Genomic DNA, 19,770 nt, shown 5'->3' with positions numbered 1-19,770 from the left:
TTTGCGGATGGCCGCTAGGCACGAACCAGAGTTGGGTGGATGAGGCATCAAATACATCATTAATTCTAATGTTATAAGAATTTGTTAAAACAATTTAACTAGTTAACTAACAACTTAGTAACAGATATAGGCGTGGTTGTGCAATTAAGCTTCGAGTACTCGAAAATTACTAACTCTTCACTCCTGATTTTGGTGTTGAATGAGAAATTTTCATAGAATTGTCGGACAAATGCCTTATTGATCGATCAAGAGTTTCAAAAATATACTGAATTAAATAATTTTATAATTTTTTCATTTTTAATTAATATACTATGTCTCTAGGGCCACGATTGTACCAATACGAATGCGTGGTATGAGCTGCTGATTGATGTCTAGGCCACAATATATAGGTATATATGTATGTATATGACAACTGTAATATGAGTTTCAGATATTCAATTAAATTAAGCCAATGCGTATATATACCGGCGAAATAAAGAAAAGAGGACCACGGGTGTACAAAATCATCTAATTTATGGTAAGTATTTGCCCATTCTCATTGAAATGTTCTCCTCATCATTTTAAGGACTCGAATGTTTGAACGAAATTGACTCCCTGCCAAAACTGGGCGAACCTCGGTTACATCAACAAAATGGATGAAAAAGCTCCGTTAAAAATCTTACGATTAAAATATATTTTTTATAATATATTATAGTATAAATTATAATAGTCTAGTTGAACAAACGTCGCGTGCATTGTGTTGGTAGTAATGCGTTTGGATTATGTGTCATAACACTACAAGAATTCACAATTTATTTAATCTTCATTCAAACTTGAGCGCTTGTTTTAGCAATTAACTTTGTAACCTAATAATCTATTAAATTTATAATGCATAGCTTCTTTCAATTGAAATATTATCACAGCAACAATTATTTATACATATTATTTAATCCATTATTTGGTAGTAATTTTCTAAACTCTAAGCATCCTCTTTCGCCAATGTGTAATGTGTAACGAAAGATGGATTTAATTCCGAACGCAAACTCAGTTATATCGGTTAGAGATCCAATGTATCTGACGTGTCAGTTTATCGGATGAATGTTTTAGTAAATTGGAATGAAAAATCAAAGTAGAAGATGCGAGAAAACCGCTTGGAACACTATAACAGGCTAAACTACAATACGGTTTATGCTTTAAAGGGAGTCGCGTTTCAAGAGCTCAGATTGATCGTGCGTCTATATGTGTGTATGCGAGTGTGTTTCTCTCAATCTGTGTATGTATGCGTACTAATACAATAATTATCTAAGTGTTTGGGGCTTTCATGTTGCATTTAACCTTGTGTTTGTTCGCATCTATGTACATAATATGTACATTTGTGTGTATATTCAATAACAATTTGCTTAGGCGTTAATTTATAAAATTTGATTCGTAACAAAAGCTCGCTTATTATTTCTTAAATATACAGTTATTCACTTATGCGACATTTGTCATTGTTGTTACTATTTACCATTAGAATTACAAGTTAATTCTTATTTTTTCGTAATAAAATTCAAAAATCGTAGTTTTTACAATCTCAAGAAAGCATCAAAGCAACTGCATTATAATCGCCTCCTAATTAGTAATTATATATGTAACAATACTGATGAAAAGAATTATGCTTTTCCACGTGCGAAAATATACACGTTAATAATTTCAAATCTATAAATAAAAATAAAAAGATAACCTGTACAAGGGCGCAAGCTCTCAGTATAAATCACGAAAATCACAATTGGTGAACAAATCAAATTGTTATAAACAGTAACTGTACAAATGCGATGTACTGCGCTGCATCCGTCAAAGGCGTCATCCGATTTAACTCAAATACGTCTTATTGTGGGACCTGTGAAGAAAACCGAGACTTTCCGCTTGAATTTCTCCATGGGTGGCTCGTGATCGGATTCTTCGCTCTCGTAGCCATCACTCTCGTCGTCCTCGCCGAAGATGATCGTTCGTGTGTACGGCTGCACTGGTTCGGGCCCATCCGATTCGCAGAAACCCGGATTCAATATTATGTTCGGTATAAGCTCTATGCTCTCCCAACCGTTTTCGAAATCTAAATGTTCAACGGGAATTTGCGATGGGTTTTCCAAATTCCAAATGAGTCGGCGTTATACATATAGCATATAGAGAAATTGAGAGTGTACATTTTTACATACATACATATATATAGATGAGTTGTATTAATGTTATTTGTTTTTTTTTTAATTTTTCAATTTATTTGAAGTTTTATTTTCATATTTTTTTTTTTTCATATTGCGTAAATAATAATTCATTGGATTTGAGTAGGTAAGATTTTAGCAAAAGAGAGAGAGAGAGAGAGAGAGATAGATAAAGAGAGACGCAGAGTGGAATGAAAAAGAGAAGAGTAAAGAAATAGTGTGTGTAGAAAATGCCGTTAATTCCATTTGATAACTGTAAAATTTAAATGTCATTTCTGTTGATATTGATGTTGATGATGATGGTGTGCGCAAAGGGCAGAGTGACTGGATAATGCTTGCCAATGCTGACATTATAAATTTCTCATTTATGTAGCAAATGACTAAAATAAAAAATTAAAAAAAGTCAATAAATATACATACATACATATATACAGAAGCAATATTCGTCAAGAAATGCAATCATGTAGTTTTATTATATATATTTAAATTCTATCAACAACATCAACAACAGCAACGACAACAACAATATAATAACAATGACAACAACACACATTATATAATTCATTTCAACATATTTACATATAAGGCAATTATTTTACAATAATACATACATATGTATATAGATATTTATATATAACAACAATAAAACTTAATACTAAATGTGTGAAAAGTGGAAAAGTGTAAATCGCATAAACTACCGTATTTTAAGTACATATGTACATATATATTTATTGTATAAATACAAAGCTTTTGCCTAAAATTTTTGATTTTACAGTTTATTGATTTATTGATTGTCCGTTTGAAATGGAAGTTTTGATTATGCTAAGCGTGCTCATCTCAAGATTTTCAACAATTGCTGGAACAAAATTGCTACAATTTCATGAACAAAAACAGTTTGCCATTATAACGAACTCATGTACATATATTTAATCCGAAATAGTAATATGCCAACAAAATGCAAAATCAAAAGATATTTTTTACATATTTTTTACGCAGTCACATTTCAAAAACAACAAGTGTGTTGCAAATAAATTCATGAATACATAATTGTTTTCATCTTTTGGGGTTCATCCCATAAATGGTGAAATACAGTGGAACTTCTCTAACTCGAATCACTATAATACCCAAAAAACTTCGAGTTAGACAGACCTCGAGTTATAGAATTTTCATTAAAACATATAAATTTTCAAAAAGCTGTAAGTATAGATTTATGCACAGTTTTAATTATTTACTTCGCATAACGTTTTATTTAAATACGTTAAAACATGTATTCTGTGATTTTGTTTGTTGCAGTTTGCTATTGTTTGGCTCTTGACGTCTGAGATACAGACTGTCTTTGTTACGTAATTTACATATGTATAGTCAAATTTTAAATTTTGTATTATGTCCTGGTCGAAAAGTTCGATTTATGAATGAAAATTTGTATGAAATTTCATTTCTATTGCCAATTCAAAAGTTCGAGTTATGGAGATCTTCGAGTTAAGGAAGTTTGAGTTATGGAAGGAAATTTGTATGAAATTTGAATTCTAAACGCTATTGCCAGTTCAAAAGTTCGAGTTATGGAGATCTTCGAGTTATAGAAGTTCGAGTTATGGAAGTTCCACTGTATATAAATGTGCGTGTTTTTTTTTACTTTATTTCCGAAAACAACATGGAAATGAAGAACGCAGAGGTTGTCAGAGGGTAGGTTTCAGTACTTTCAGAAAACGAAACCATAAAACCAAAAATTTAACAAAACTGTTTATAATCCTTCCATATGGTCGTTTTGGGGTCTTTTAAACCTACTTCGCGAGAATATATACATAGAAAATGAAATGAAAATATTTTTCACCAGCTATTGTGGTCTGAATCAAAGGTGTTTCCTTTCTTTATTCAGACTTGGTATCTGCGGAACGGTTTTTTTTCTACACGTCTAAACTGATTGTGCTTTATATTATTATACGAGTATACATATATACAAACAGATTATATATAATTGGAAGTACAAGTGAGTAAGTGTGCAAAATATTTCAGCAAAAAACAAAGAAAGCAGAATTTATTTGATGATATTTTCATATTTGTTAAACCTGAATGTCGAGAAATTAATGTGAAAAATAATAAGAGAGTGTTCAGATTGTACTCGTTACAAATGTAATTAATTTTTTTTTAAATAAGTTGTTTTTGTTTATATGTTGAGATGCATTTGATGCAACTGTTTATTATTATTATTACACCGTACAGCACCACTAAGCTGAGCTATTCATAGCTCCGTAGCAAAATTGTGCCGAATCAAACGGCTGACATAAATTATAGCACAGAGGCTGCATCAGAGGTTTGGAAGATCAAAAGTTTTTGAAAACTTGATTATATTTCGTAATTTATTATTTATTTTTTTTTCTTATTTTGTTTTTTCTTCTTTTTTCTTATTGGAAGTACCTAATTGCCAAAGAAGGGAGCAACATACCAGAAGCCTGATGTCAAATGTTTCTCATTCACAATGTGTTTCAGCTTTCTTAACTAAATTTAAGGTAAATATTACAATTTATAATGGCAATATTTTCTCTTACTACAATGTGAAGATGTGATAATAACCAACAACTACTAGTGCATAAACTCTCTAAGGAATAATGCCAAGAACGTAAAGTTTGGTGGTCACAATTAGGTACTGCTTATTGCTTCTCGTTTTGCATAAGCTCAAAATTTAAAAATATTTAGTTAAAATTTTTTCTCCTCAACTAAGTTATTTATGACCAGAAGAACGTCTATCAAAACCAGCACAAATACATAGATGCAAGCATGGTGCACTATTTTTGCTGCAAGGGGCTTATATACTGCAGTATGTGTCATACGTGTGGTATACGTAACATTCAAATGCATTTTTAGTTTTTATAGAAAATCCGGTTATGTACGAGAAATATACGGGAAACATTCTCTTAGATAGTCATGTTGTTCGGTGTTCGGTGTGTAAGTGGTTATAAAGAAAGTATAATATGAATAAATATATGTATATAAATGATGATATTGTACATGTTCTGAAACACGCGAAATATCCAACAAAACAATATTTACATTCACGAAGTTATAGATAGGTACATCGGTGTTTGTGTTAACAGAAACATACATGTATCAAAGCGCAAGTACTCAAACATTTAATGCACATAGAGCAGAAATAAAAATAAATAATTAATAAATTATAATATAAACAATAAAAGCCAATAAGTTCGGACGAATAACAACACACACGCGCTCTAACTGAATGAAATTAAGCCATGACAACAGCATTCAAATTGCGTTCAGCATCTGCATTAGATACATTACGAGTAGCTATAGCACTGGTGGTGGTGTAATTTGTGTTATTAGTGATTGTGTTTGTAGTATCTGTATTATGGTTAGTACCCGCTTGCGATGACTGATAACATTCTTTCGATAAAACTATACATAGTCCAATTGCTAATATCACAAGAGTTCCAAGTACAACACTGACGGCGATTATCCAAATGCGCGGATCGAAATTATCTAAGTCGGGTTGTATAAGGCGTATTAAATCTATATAAGAAAGAAAAAGATATAAAAAAGAAAGATACGTGGAGAGGCGAGTTACGAACAATAAATAACACACAACAAAATAGTCAAAGTTACAGGAAATAATAGCAAAAATTCATATTCTTATTTTATTATATACTCTATACGTATAGGTAATGTACATATGTATGTATGTATGTATGTATGTATGCATGTGGGATGATAGACACATTTACAGTTACACATTTTAAAGGCTACATACACATTTATGGTAATTTGAAAAAAACATTTTATTAATGAATTAAACAAGAGTGTACAAATGGAAATTTGGGAGCTGGTTGTAGATTTTTAGGGATTTTATGATTAGTGAACACAAAAAATTACGCCAATCAAATGAATACGCCGAAAGAGTATTCGTAAAATTTGCTCTTAAATATTGGTATTGGACCGAATTACATAATCGCATTATTAATTGTTGTTTATTTTTAATTTATATTATTCAAAAATGCAAATTTTCTAATGTAATTTGATACAATTTTTTTGAAGGCTTAATTTGTGATGCACATAATATAATATATGAAGATATATAGATAATTTTGGCTTGTAAATGCGTTGGCACTACTTCATTGATGCGGCGAAAATGATAAAAAGATAATGCCGTAACGGGAAACTTAAATGCATGTTTATTGTTGGTGGCAAGTGATCCAACGTTCGCTTAATTGAGAAGCACAGGAAACAGTTTAAAAAATGCTGCAGAGATTCAGCCATCCATTCCGAGATCATCCATTACGTAAATAATAATTACTTTTTTATGAAATGATTATGATTATACTGATTCAAATTTTATAAAAACCCAATCTTCCATTGCGGCCATCTTAGCTTCTTCTCTTTTAAGAAGTGTGCACTTCTTTCGATTTAACTTTCTTTTTGTTTTTATTTTATTGCGATCGAAACTATGCCTGTTGTTGTATAAGTCTCTTATGGTACAAAACTTAAGTATATGTATTACCTAGTCACGGAATTTGACTTCAAACGTAAAATGCTTGCTCCTCGTACCCAATAAAATTGCCACATCCTTCTTATCACTTAGTCAGGCTCAATGAAATGTTCGTTGAAATATTCACCATTATTACTTTGACCGAATATGGCATTATTAAAAATTTCGTTCAAATATCAAAACAAAAACAAAACCGAGTTTATGAGTACATAATATTTGTCACACACACACACACGACTCATATCAGTTTAACACAATTACATACGCATACACATGGGTTTCGTTAAATGCCACCTTTAGGAGTGTTATAAAGTGTCTTCTGTACGAAATTGCTACCACACTCACCCTCCTCTTTGGTTTCGGGAAGCGTTGTCACATTAGTGGTAACAACCTCGCCGCTACCCAACTGGTTGTTGGCCCATATCCGAAATTCGTAAGTGGTGTTTGGCTCCAGGCGATATACCTCCATTTGCCGCTGAAAACGTCCGTTGATATTCGCCAAGAGGTTAATGCAAAACAAAACATATGAATATATAATTTTTTAGTTAGACAAGTTATCTAGTTCGACTATTATCGAGTCGGTGGCGGTAAAGATATGAAATGAATGTACGAGTAAATGAAACGAACAGCACGCAAGTACCAAGTAGCCCATTGCATGCACATGAAATAAGGGAAATATTTAGCTCAGCTCATGTCAGGCGGACGTAATGGCCGTTGTTGCCAATGAAATATTTCTCATATGTAAATATGTATGTGAATTAAATTGCACTGATACTCTCACTTTAGCGAGTGATCAACTCAAATTCCAGCGGGAATGTTCCAGTTAGTCAATGAGCATGGTCTACATACGTGTGTGTTCGTGTGGATGAAATTTGTAACTTACAACATTCGGTGCAATATTAATTGGGTCCATGCGACTCCATTCGTGTTCGAACGATTGGTTGTAGGGTGTCTCATTGTACGAAACATTGCGAAATTCGGCAGTAAAGCTGCGCACCGGGTAACCACCGGAATTGGTCTTATTGAAACGCCAGATGAGAAAGCCCAGAATAGTTGATGCTTTGAAGTAGAGTTGCGTAACCGGTCCTGGCGGTGTGCGCACGGTTAAGTTGACCTTTTCGACGGCCTGATATTCCTCCGCCTCGACATCTTCGGCGCTTCTATCAACATTATCATCCTTATCGGCTTCTGTGTTTCGTGCTGTGTCCGGTGTAGGCGCTACTTCCATTGTCTGGCCACTATTATTTAAGGTGGTGGTGGCTTTGTTAGCCATAGAATAGTGCTGCGCTGTCGATATGTTCTCTGTCTTTGTGTTTGTGTTCGCAATTGTGGCTGTGGCTGTGGCGGCGGCTATTGTGGGCGCTGGCATTGGAAGCGATGAGGTAGTTGAAGCATTTGTTGCACTTACGTTCACCATTGTTGATACATTTACGTCTTCTGACGATGATGATGATGATGAGTTTGCCGATGACGACGACGACGTTGTTGTCAATATCAATGATGACGCCGCCGACGATGGCGAGGCATATGTGGGCAATGATGCTGCTATTGATTTTCTCTGTTCATTTGTTGCTTGTGCAGTGGAGCCGGTATCGGGCGTGGAAGCGTGGCGAGGCGGAACCGCAGCAAAGCACACATACAGACCACGTTCGTCGGTCGATATATTGGTGAGCACCAAAAATTTTCCTGTCTGAAATAGCAAATATACATAATATATTATCTCTTAAATCAGCACCTTGAGTGAAATGCGAAGTTTACATATTATATATAGATATGTATATAGAATGAATGATATGGTATATTTGTATATATACGTATATATTGCCCTCCTACTTTATGGTGCAGAAGCGTGGACGGTGTCAACATCCGATGAGAGGGCACTAGAAGTTTTCGAGAGAAAGGTTTTGCGGAAGATTTATGGTCCCTTAAACATTGCCAACGGCGATTACCGCAGAAGATGGAATGATGAGCTGTATGTGTTGTTCGACGACATAGATATAGTCCAGCGAATAAAAAGACAGCGGCTACGTTGGCTAGGTCATGTTGTTTGAATGGACGAAAGTGCCCCAGCTCTGAAAGTTTTCAATGCAGTACCCGCTTTTGGAAGCCGAGGAAGAGGAGACCTCCACTCTGATGGAAGGACCAGGTGGAGAAGGACCTGTCTTCATTTGGTATTACCAATTGGCGCCAAACTGCCAAAAGGAGAGATGCGTGGCGCGCTGTTGTGGACTCGGCTATAACCGCGTAAGCGGTGTCTACGCCAGTCAAGAAGAAGAAGTATATATTGCCCACACTCAGTGATTTTAGTTTTATCAACAAAATGCCGAGAGCTTTTCCAAAATACTGATGATGTGACGCGATTCTATCATAAGACTTCGTTGAACATAAATTTACGGCGTATCACTGACCACTTGCTAGGACTGTAAGGATGAGGTTAAACCGACTTAGTGAGGCAATAAAGTTTTGGAGTTAATTTGCAGGTTATAGCTCTATACTTGAGGATAACAAAGCCATTAATAAATTCTGGTATTTTGGATGGTTAAGGTATTCGAAACGCACTCGGATTTATATACACTGTCAACTCGACTACATTGCTCACAATTATTTGGTGAATGATTTCCTACAAGTCCAACAACAACAAGATTTAGTAATGTGCTACCCATACCAAAACTACCGACTTACAAACATATCATATTTATTTGGCATTACCAACAATTTCCGTATCATAACATGACGCTACAAAAATGTGAATGAAGTGTGATTGCTCTCGCAGCGCCTCTGGCATGCGAACTGCTGCAATGTCGAATTTTGTGCTTTCTCAAGTGGAAGTGATTTCAATGTTCGACCCCTCGCCGCTGCCTTGCATAATACGCAAATTTACAGTATTTTGCAACCGCAATTCTTTACAGCTGCTCAAATTCGAATGTTTGAATGCACTTCAAGTACATACATACACACGTACGAGTTTGCCTGTGTGTAATGGAGAACGCGCCGAAATTTGTAATCATATTGTACTTACATTACATGCCAAACGTTGGATGCATTTGAATATTATTACTCTTACATATGCATGCGATTATGTTTATGTAATGTATGTATAATGTAAAAGTAAGTGACCGTTTTCTCACCTGTATTATGGTGCTATTGTTGCCGCTCTCCTTAACCCACATAACGTTGCCCTCCGCTGTGCAGGGTATGGAAATGTTTTTGCCTTTATCCGTCACGTATTCGTGGTATTTTATTGACGATGTTAAAACCGTTAGAACTGCAAAGCATGAAATCTTCATATTTATATGCTGACATAATTGTATAAGTATAAGTACGCATTCAAATAGGATATTATTTAGAGTTTATCGATTCACATATGAGGGATAATAAAGGTATTCTTAATATATTTTTCGAAACTACCTTTTGGTCTCTTAAAAGCTTATTTTTTCGATCTGAACCCACATAACATACAATTTTGCTAAAAGAGTTCCATATGATGTTTGCTTTGGTTTGTTTGGAACATATTATTTTCTCAAATTTTTTTTTTACTTGTTTGATGGTCAAATTCATTATATAAAAATCTTTATGTCTATAAATTAATCAATACGACGGTGGCGTACAAACTCCGCAAAAGCACCGTTTATCAACAAAATCATCGCTTTTACTATATACAAATGCTTATTTTGCACGCAACCTCTAGGAACAACAACAACAGTCATACATTTAACAAAGGTCGAAATGTCAGAGGTGAAAAATTGCTAAAATCTATATATTTCTGCACTACTGGTACCCCTCCTCACATGCAAATGGCACACACCTAAACGTAATGAGGCACCTATAGTTAAGTAAAAATAGGATCGTATTTCCAGATAAGCCTATAACGATAACTTTTAAAACTAAATTGAAAATATTAATGGTTTTATATTCGTGTAATTAAAGAGTAAGAATGTACTCTTATGTTGAATAGACAAATACCCATTATAGAAATATACATTCATACATGATAATAATTGCAATATACATACATATATATGGTTATTCAAAAATTTCATGCATGAATTCTCAAACATAACTTGCGTTAAATTTTTTGATTACTACATCTATATATTGTTAGTATTTTTATTATATAATTCAGAACCGTGCCACCATACAACTGCACGGCATATTTTTACCGAATACACGAAGTATCATTTAATTACACGAACTCAGAACGATTACAAATTCATTATTTTTGATCATTGGCGGCTAAGACGATTTTTCTCATTATTTACGTATGAATTATTCCTTCAATGCCGTCGTCTGTGTTTGCCCACAACAAACGGCGAAAGCTACGTCTAACAACCAGAAGTATGTATGTACGCCGCCCTTTCTTCGCGCCGCTAATAGTAAGTGCATAGCATGAGACGGTAAATTTTCGCCACAACGAAAGCGAATCGGTTGCTTTGTTGTTGCTTCATGGGCAGTTGCTGCTATTTTTAGCCGTTATTTCAACTGGCAAGTATTTTTGTAGCAATGATGAACACAATGCCGACCATCGTCATTGCCACCATCACCTGGTCATGTTAGCCGTGGGGCAGAAAGAAGATCAACGGCACAGCGCGTCCGCCATTCAATGGAGCGCTCACGTGCACAATGCAATTCCAATTGAACAAAAGTAGAACTAAAGAAAGGCAAAATCCACACAACAACTGACCTTGAATTACGTAAATTGTTCAATTGATTTTCCATACTTGTTGTTGCTGCTTAATAATATTCGTAAATAAATGCCATTGAATGGTGGAAATTCGCAATATGGATTACGGCCATGGATTTGCCGGTACGACACAATTAGCAAATAATTGTAGCCCAAAGTAAGAACAACAACATGTTGTTGAAGACAAACGCGATGAGGAGGACTTGAAAAATATATATATGTACGTGCGTACATGTGTGCATATGTAATGCAAGCAAGCGAACGTGGCAACTACTTATGATACAATACGAGTTTTGCAATATATAGCGACAAGCTTTGAGGTAATATAGTGCAATCTCCTAAACAACTTACATCATCAGTTTCATTTCAATAGCGAACCTCTCTTCCAACACGAAAAAGCTCCATATTAACAGAACAGCATTGAATAACTCATTGAAAAAATCGGATAAAAAGTGAAGTATTGCTTTAAAATATATTAAAATTTTAACCCAGCGGAAAAAGATGTTAGGTAACAAGAATTTGAAACATTAATAATATTGATGGGTAAAGCAAACGATTACCGCGCCTCTTTCGAAAAAAGTACATGTCAAAATTAAAAAAAAAAATAAATAAAAAAGTTTAAACTATTGTATTACATACTCTTTATTGTACCGATATTGAGTGTATAATTATCTATTTTTTGATTCAGCATGAATTTACTCCATCTCTGTTGTTTCTCCATTTACATTATTGTTTTGTTTGGAACTTGTCACGGAATAGCTGATTAAAGCGCCTAATTTTGTTATTGCGAAAATACGAGCAAAGTTAGATTTCGAACACAGAACGGACGGACAATTGACGTGCATCAATTCACTTAGGTATGATGGAAAGCGTTGATTACCATATTCATCAGCAAATATATACATTTTAATAAACAGACTACAAGCGAAGAGCTATGTAAATCCCAAAGCTACACTGTAGACACACAAACGGCACCTGGCTTCATTGTCATGCATGAAGCCAGGTGTGACGGTATAATACTCGCATTCTGTACTCAATTTAGCAGCATACCAATTCTATACCAAACAATATACGTGTATAGATAGATGTACCATTATAACATTCTTACAAACGTATGAGTTCAGTTATAATTGTAATTGTTTATTGTTTGTTTGCAACGTGACAGTTTCGAGCGCACTAAATGTGAGCACCGGAAGTCGGGCTAAATGAAAAGTGCAAACGGTTCGAAAGCATTATAATCAGAGATTTATAAAGAGGCGTTTTGAATTGCAACGTCCACCAGCAATTATGTATGTACACCTATATACGAATTATCGACACGGCATGCCGATTGTCAACAATAATTGGTTTAGCGAACGGAAACTGTAATAATAAAACTGATGGTAATACTTATGCAGTTCAAAATGAACACGTTATGATGCGTAGTATGATACACAGAGAATAGCATATTTAATGGCATTATACATGTTTTAAAGCACCAAATAGCACAGTTTCATATAATGAGCCTAAATCCGAGAGTGAGAACCAATTGAACCGAGAGTGATAACCACGCTCACACCTATGTATATGAATAAAGAACCCTTTAGAAGTATCAAATTGGCTACATAAGTTTGTTTGCTTCTTGTATATAAGGTAAATAACAATAGGTTCTAAAAATTAATGGCTGTGGCTGTGCGCACTTAGAAAAATACCATGATCAATTCTCATGTCAGAAATACTTTTAATACAACGCTGTTTTTCTGGGTAAAACTTCAGTCTCGACTAGGTATTGAACTCACATCTCTCCGCTCAAAAAGTCATTCACTTGCGCTCTTTTGGAGGTAAATACCGCAGCATTACGGCAACACACTTAATAAATACGCGTTGGCACTTCCGTCACCAAACCACCGCAGAAAACACTACCATTAAACAATGGTAATACGCGGTTTTATGATATTTAAAAGACCGGAAAAAGAGCAATGGGCGCACCGTGCTCGCAAATGCTTTGGGATATGAGACATGAACTTGAATAGACCAATTACAAATGCAGCAAAAGGCAAACACAACAATTTTCATATATATTCGCAGACTGTTTACAATCGTATTGTGTGTGCTCGTACTCACATTCATTTATATATGTACATGTACTCGTATATTCCAATGCATTATACATCTCAGCGCCTTATGCTAAATGTTAGAGCGGAGTAAGACGGGGTTTATTTGTACGGACTTCTAATATGCACATATGTACATTTATGTATGTATTTATATACTGACGTTACCCACGATTTAAAAATTGTCCTTAAACTTAATGGAAAGTTCAACATTGCCTTGAAAGTCATCCAATTTTCGACGAGCGAAAACAGTTTAGTTTCAAAACTTTTAACGGAGTTAATATAGTTATAGTTATAGTAGTATAGTTCTAAATTAAATTCAAACTGATCCAGAGCGGAATTTCTTGTTGGATGATGGGATATGTGTCTACAAGATTCATTAATGTGAAAATATGAATGTTAGCAATAACTTAAGTGGAAGTAGACGCCTTGGTGTTCGCAATCAGTTATATTCAATCTTCGTATGCAAATTAATAATATGACAATTTTGCCCACTACTTCAACAACCGTATCGCCACCACATCATCCGACAGTGTGTGTCATACTTGAGCACATTTAAAATTCCATCTAATTTCCGCTCGAAATACAAACAAGTCCCTATGCACGTAGTACATATGTACGTTGGTCTGCATTCTACCTGTTGTTTAGGCGAATGAGCCCTCAACGTGTTTGAAGAACAACAACAGCCTACAGAGGCTTTACCTTTGGGTATACTAATACTGACAGTGATGAATATTATAATTTTACCGTAACGAGTAGAAATTATTAACATAAATATTTTAATTGTGGCGTGTATCCTGTTCCGCTTCTGCGGCTGAACGTGTGTGGCTGCCATCCTTTGTAATCGTATGTATTTATCTTGATTGGGTGCACGCTTTGCTGTTTGCTTGTCGCTTTTTGCTCATTATGTTCTTTTTAATTGCTCTCACTGTTGTCGAGATTGTTGCAACGCTGTTCTTGAGTAGCTTGTGAGTGTGTGCGCACTTTTGTTTGCATTCATACTCGCAGATTGGTGCACTTGTTACAGCTATAGAGCTTTCGAGCTGTTCGCTGAAGAGCGCTCATTGAGATGATAAAGTGATAACTATACTCAGTTATAATGAAATCGGATAAAATTCTCATCCCCCTTAAGCTAAATGCCATATTGAAAACTTAAATCAAAGTGAACACATTTCGAAGGTCTTATCAAGCTAACTAGAAGTGGTGTAATTAGATATAGATTTCTTATGTACCGTGGTGAGATAATTGAAGAGAAAATGAACTCCACTAGTGATTCGTTGTGATTCGTCGATGATTTCTGAATATAGTCTTGCACACTTTCTCTCTTTGTTGATGAGTTTTATTGGGAGCGATTATACCACTTAACGGAGGAGTTTTATTAGGAAGTTATTGTCAAGAATTCTGACAGAATTGACATTTGACTTTTTAAATAAATTTCGCTCAATTCAAACAAAGATTGTTATATAGTTGAAACGTCAGGCATACCTATATATTTTGGTGAAGGAAACTCTAAAAGCCCCTTACTTTTTGAACAACCCTCGTACATAGACTGTATGACTTACTGTAAATATGGCCGTTGTGAGCAATTTTATTTGTAGAATTTTTGAAACGCGCCATATAAAACTTTCAGCGTTTTTTGTGCAAACCCTTAGAATTTTATAGTAACGTATACTTCCAAGTCTTTCTTTCGTTCGCTTATTCTTCAAAAGTCCAAGGGTGGTAAGTCAGTGGCAGTAACTAGCCGAAACTTTATAAACAAATGTCTATATGTACATTTGGCCTTGATATAACAGATTTACAAGCATTCCCATATGCATATACATATAAACATGTTGCATATGGGAATGTATTTCTATTTGTATGCAGCTACTTATGATACTGGAACACACACAGAATTACATACAAACACATGTGAATGCATGAATTTATTTATCTTAGTTAGATTAGCACTCGTACGCACACACACATACACATGTACATGAAACGTTAAATTTCTGCACATTTTAACAAATGAACACTTCGAGCGGCTGTCAAGAAAACTACACTCCTCTGTACGACATATGTATGTATGTACGGGTATGTGTATGGTAGTAAGGGCGGCTTTGTGGCATAAGTACATTTGTAGTGCTTGTCCAATAATGGCTGTGTACGTGTATGTGAGTGTGCGCAGGACAAGTGTGTGGACAAAAGTAGTTCAAAGAAGCAACTCTCAAAAGCATGCAACTGAAGGCTGTAGCGCCAGTAAAGGTCAGAAGATAAATATGGAAAATGAACGATGTTTGCGGAAGTCGACAGAAACAGGAAGTTCACAAAATATCGGCATGTTTACAGTTCAACTAGTCCATGTATGCCTCCTTTGCGTGTGGCATTCGATAAGTTGAGGAACCTAAGTGAACTTCTATAGAAAATATTAGATTTACATGAAATTAAAAAGGAGCTACAGGTATTAGAATGTTGTACACACCGAAGCTGTGAGACTTTTCGGGACCAAACAGATACAAACTATTACTCACAGACTAAATGTGCGAATGAGTTGAAGCTGAAAGTCTCCAAACATTCATTACTATATACGGCAAAATCGTATAGGATCAAACCAACCTTTTCCGGAAGATTGAGTCATAAATAACAAACGCGTTATCTCCGATTTTTGAAGTTAGCTTCCAAAATCGAAATATTTGCCTTATCGATGATGTTATTTGACTTTCGTGAAGCAAATCGAAATTGACAGATTATGTTCTTTACTTTTCATGTTGGCTAATATGAACAGAATGCGTAGAATGTGATTTGATAGAGCTTGAAACAACAACGCGTGTGTTCTAAATGCTAAGGTTTAATGGATTTTAAAGCTAATCGGAACATTCATGACGAAAAAATTGCCTCTTTCGGAGAAACATGCAGCGAAAGAGTGAAATTTCAATAGCAAAGTGTAAAGTAAAAAAGGTGAACCATTATATAATAGTTATTTAAAAAAAAAAAATTCTAAAAGGAATTTCAGGCATACCCTCGTGCAAGCATATACATATGTGTGCTCATATACTATATCTTAGCTTAAGTGTTTGCCGTTCGCCAAAAATAAAAATAAAAATATATAAGAAACTTTAAGACAAAATAAATGTGAAACAATTGCGTCAACAGATTTGCCAAAAGGGTATCACCTTGGCGAGCCACTTGAACACATATTTATGTGCCATTCGCTCGTATGCTCAGCATTATATTTTATACGACAACGTCAAAACTAACTGGATATTACGAGCAGTAGAAGTAAAACAAAAAGACATCTATAATGAATATTGGTGCTGCATTGCTATAGAAATAAAAAGTAACTTAGAATTGTATTCAAATCTTCGAAAATAACGATGCAAACATGAGTATGTTAAATATTAGACGCCTCTGTTACACCCATTCCTTAACGAAATGTTTGAACTACTTAACAAAAAAAAAACAGTAATATAGAGTATAACGGTTGTTTGTAACGATTAGAAGTCCTATAAAAAGCTCTAGAGATGTTTAATAAGGTAAAGCCGATTGTAAATTTCCCTATTCGGTCTAAAATTTCGTCTTTTAATACATCTTGAGGTCCCACAATGCATCTAAATGAGATTCGGATTAAAACTGAAAGCATATCAGTTTCGTGTGGATGCAAAAATTGTTATCACTTCATGAAACCTGTTAACGGGTTTTCACCACTTTCCGTACTGTGGTGGTAAATGATTTAGATTTGTGAAAAGTTCGCCTTGGAAACGAAAACCTTGAAAATGTAACATTTCTATTCCGCTCGGTAATTACGATTTTATATAAATGCAAAATTTAGTTTTCCGCATATAAGTTCACTAGAATAGCGAAAATCATTATATATGGTATATAGGGATGAAGTAATTCCTGGACCGATTTCAGTAATTTTCGACACCAAGCTACATTATATCCAAGACTATACATTCATGTCATTTTGCTGAGATATCTTGCATATTATCCGATATATAGGGTATAAAAGTTTGAAAACAGGAGGAAGTATCATTTTTGCTATGAATTTTAGTGCTTCGTGACTTATCGCATTATTAGTAGTTTTCAACATAACCTTTGAAAGTGAGGATGGGCGTAGTTATTATCCGGTTTCTTCACTTTTTTATTTTTTTGGTATATGATGGGGTATCATTTAGTAGCTTCCGAGATATATGCAAAAAACATATTGGAGGGCGGGGCCACAACCATTTTTCCAAACAAGTTTCATCCAAACAATGGTTCGATTGACAATGCCAGGGAGCTTAGATATATAGTTTAGTTTAAGAAGCTACAAACTCTGTGTAACATGTTGCGAGAGTATTAAAATATTATGTTAACGACACATAGGTGAGAACAGATCATAAATCAACTGCATTTCATAGAGGATCCAAAATTTCCAAAGATTGTGAATAAACAAAAAAATAGTAAACATGACCACTGCGGTTATTGCAACAACCACCGATTTCAGACTGGCAGCCAGAATTTATCTTGAACAATAGTTACGTATACGCAGCGTAGCACATATTATTACATCTTAGCTATTTATATACAGATATACATACATACATACAATAGCTCAACTATACTCGAATGTAAACTTTTTTAGTTTATAAGTTTAGAAAACACTAAATAAAGTTATATTACTGCAGGTATAAAAATCAATGAGCCTCCTTGCAAAAAGTGTCTTTCTTCTTTACTTTCCATTAGATACACGTGCACTTGCATAAGCAATTCCCGAGGACTATTTGGAGTAGGCAGTGGTGCCGTCAGCATTTCACGCAAATGTATGTAAACTTTTTGCAAAGCACCTTCATACTTATTAGCAATGTTTGAGTCGTACGCACAAAACAGTTAAGCAGCCTGTGCGGGAGTTATATAAAATGCATGAGTCAGTGTAAACATACCCTGTGTAAAAAATAATATATTAAAAGATGAGAGTGACACAACGGAGTGGGAAGACATGCTTCCACATTATATTTTCACATTCGAGATATGCGCTTGACGCCGTTTGATCGAAGCCGTTCAGTTCTCCTTGAAATCAAGGCTTTAGTCCGGAAACATTCCTCCTAGATTGCGTTAGAACTATGTTACTTGGTGTTGTTTATACTAATGTTGTTTACAATACCGAGTGTTATGTTAAGTTACACGATTTCAACAGTACACAAATAGTTTTGGTATATTTTTAGGCGTTATTACTAAGTTTTTAATATTTATTTCATCACTGTATTTGTTTTGTTTTTTCTATTTCTCTTTTTTTGCTTGAATTATTTATGTTATTATTATTATTGTTGTTATTTATTAGCACAACCCCATCGAGGCGTTTCGTTTTCGATTCGTTGCCTTTGCCGAGTAAATTCCATCCGTAGCATTTGACAATTTGCACTCGACTGAAACGGGAGTATCTCAGTATCGTAAACATGAGTTGACATTCAACCACTCCTCTTCGTTCTGGTCAACGGTTTCCTTTGACGTCGTCGACACTTACCGCGCAAACCTTTGGCTTCACCCAAACATGAACGTGTGTTGTGTGTGCCCTGTGGGGTGGTTCTGTTTTGGTCGACACATGTTGGTGGTGAAATTATGATGGTGACTTTCTTTTGTTTATATCGTTTGCGGGTATATTTTCTACATTTTGTCACTTCTGACATTCACAAATTGTCATATACATATTCTGCAATAAACAGGTGAAGTTAGAAAACACATTTTTCTATTTCTATTGTAGTTCGGTTACTTCATGAATCATGTTGTCAATGATTTACATACTTGCTCCCAATTCCTTTCCTATACAATTCACGAAATTTTTTTAAAACTTCTGGTTTAAGTGGAAATAAATGATATAGAAGTTAGTCTAGTCTAATGTACATAGATAATCCAACCATAGTTTTGTGTAAAATACATTGCCTTGCAATTTTCACTCTATAAGAATCTCTTTACGGAAGTGAATCCATTGGTTCCGTTTATATCATAAACTATGATTGCGAAATCACTGATTGGGACTGTAGTAGAATAAGTTATTTTTCCGGGTCCACAATATAACATTAATCATTTCTTCACAAATTACTACATTTTTTATCCTTGGCTACATTTAGAGTTGTCACAACACATAAATGTGTAGTGCAAATACCAAAGAAAGCCATTTAAATGGAAATATTTTTTCTTTGCCAGAAATAACAAGACTTGTAAAATATTTTTAATTGATATTTATTTTGTAATACCATAAGAATCTATTCCAACTACAACATATAATAGTGAACTTGTCTTTTCTATTTTATTTTTGTTTACAATAAATTATGTATAATATCATATTATGAACCTTAAACA

General features: G+C 34.6%; 1 protein-coding gene across 5 annotated transcripts; it reads right to left on the bottom strand.

Annotated features, from left to right (window-relative positions):
* Positions 1-1,334: 1,334 nt before the first annotated feature.
* Positions 1,335-19,631, bottom strand: LOC105217663 (uncharacterized). Of its 5 annotated transcripts, XM_054230492.1 has the most exons (7): positions 18,575-19,631; positions 18,354-18,515; positions 9,804-9,940; positions 7,559-8,365; positions 7,021-7,150; positions 5,553-5,702; positions 1,928-2,557 (listed from the first exon to the last, which is right to left on the bottom strand). In XM_054230492.1, exons 2-7 carry the CDS (start codon positions 18,409-18,411, stop codon positions 2,313-2,315), a joined length of 1,527 nt encoding a protein of 508 aa, XP_054086467.1. In that variant the 5' UTR covers positions 18,412-18,515; positions 18,575-19,631; the 3' UTR covers positions 1,928-2,312. The 5 variants fall into 5 exon arrangements, with proteins under 5 accessions (XP_011191084.2, XP_054086470.1, XP_054086467.1 ...); XM_011192782.3 differs by having other exon boundaries at positions 1,335-2,071; positions 18,354-19,631; XM_029043656.2 differs by having other exon boundaries at positions 18,354-19,631.
* Between the last annotated feature and the right edge of the window lie 139 nt (positions 19,632-19,770).

This window comes from Zeugodacus cucurbitae, chromosome 5 (assembly GCF_028554725.1).
Source record: "Zeugodacus cucurbitae isolate PBARC_wt_2022May chromosome 5, idZeuCucr1.2, whole genome shotgun sequence".
Classification (NCBI taxonomy): domain Eukaryota; kingdom Metazoa; phylum Arthropoda; class Insecta; order Diptera; family Tephritidae; genus Zeugodacus; species Zeugodacus cucurbitae.
The sequence above is the reverse complement of the archived record's forward strand: the minus strand, read 5'-3'. Positions and strand labels throughout refer to the sequence as shown.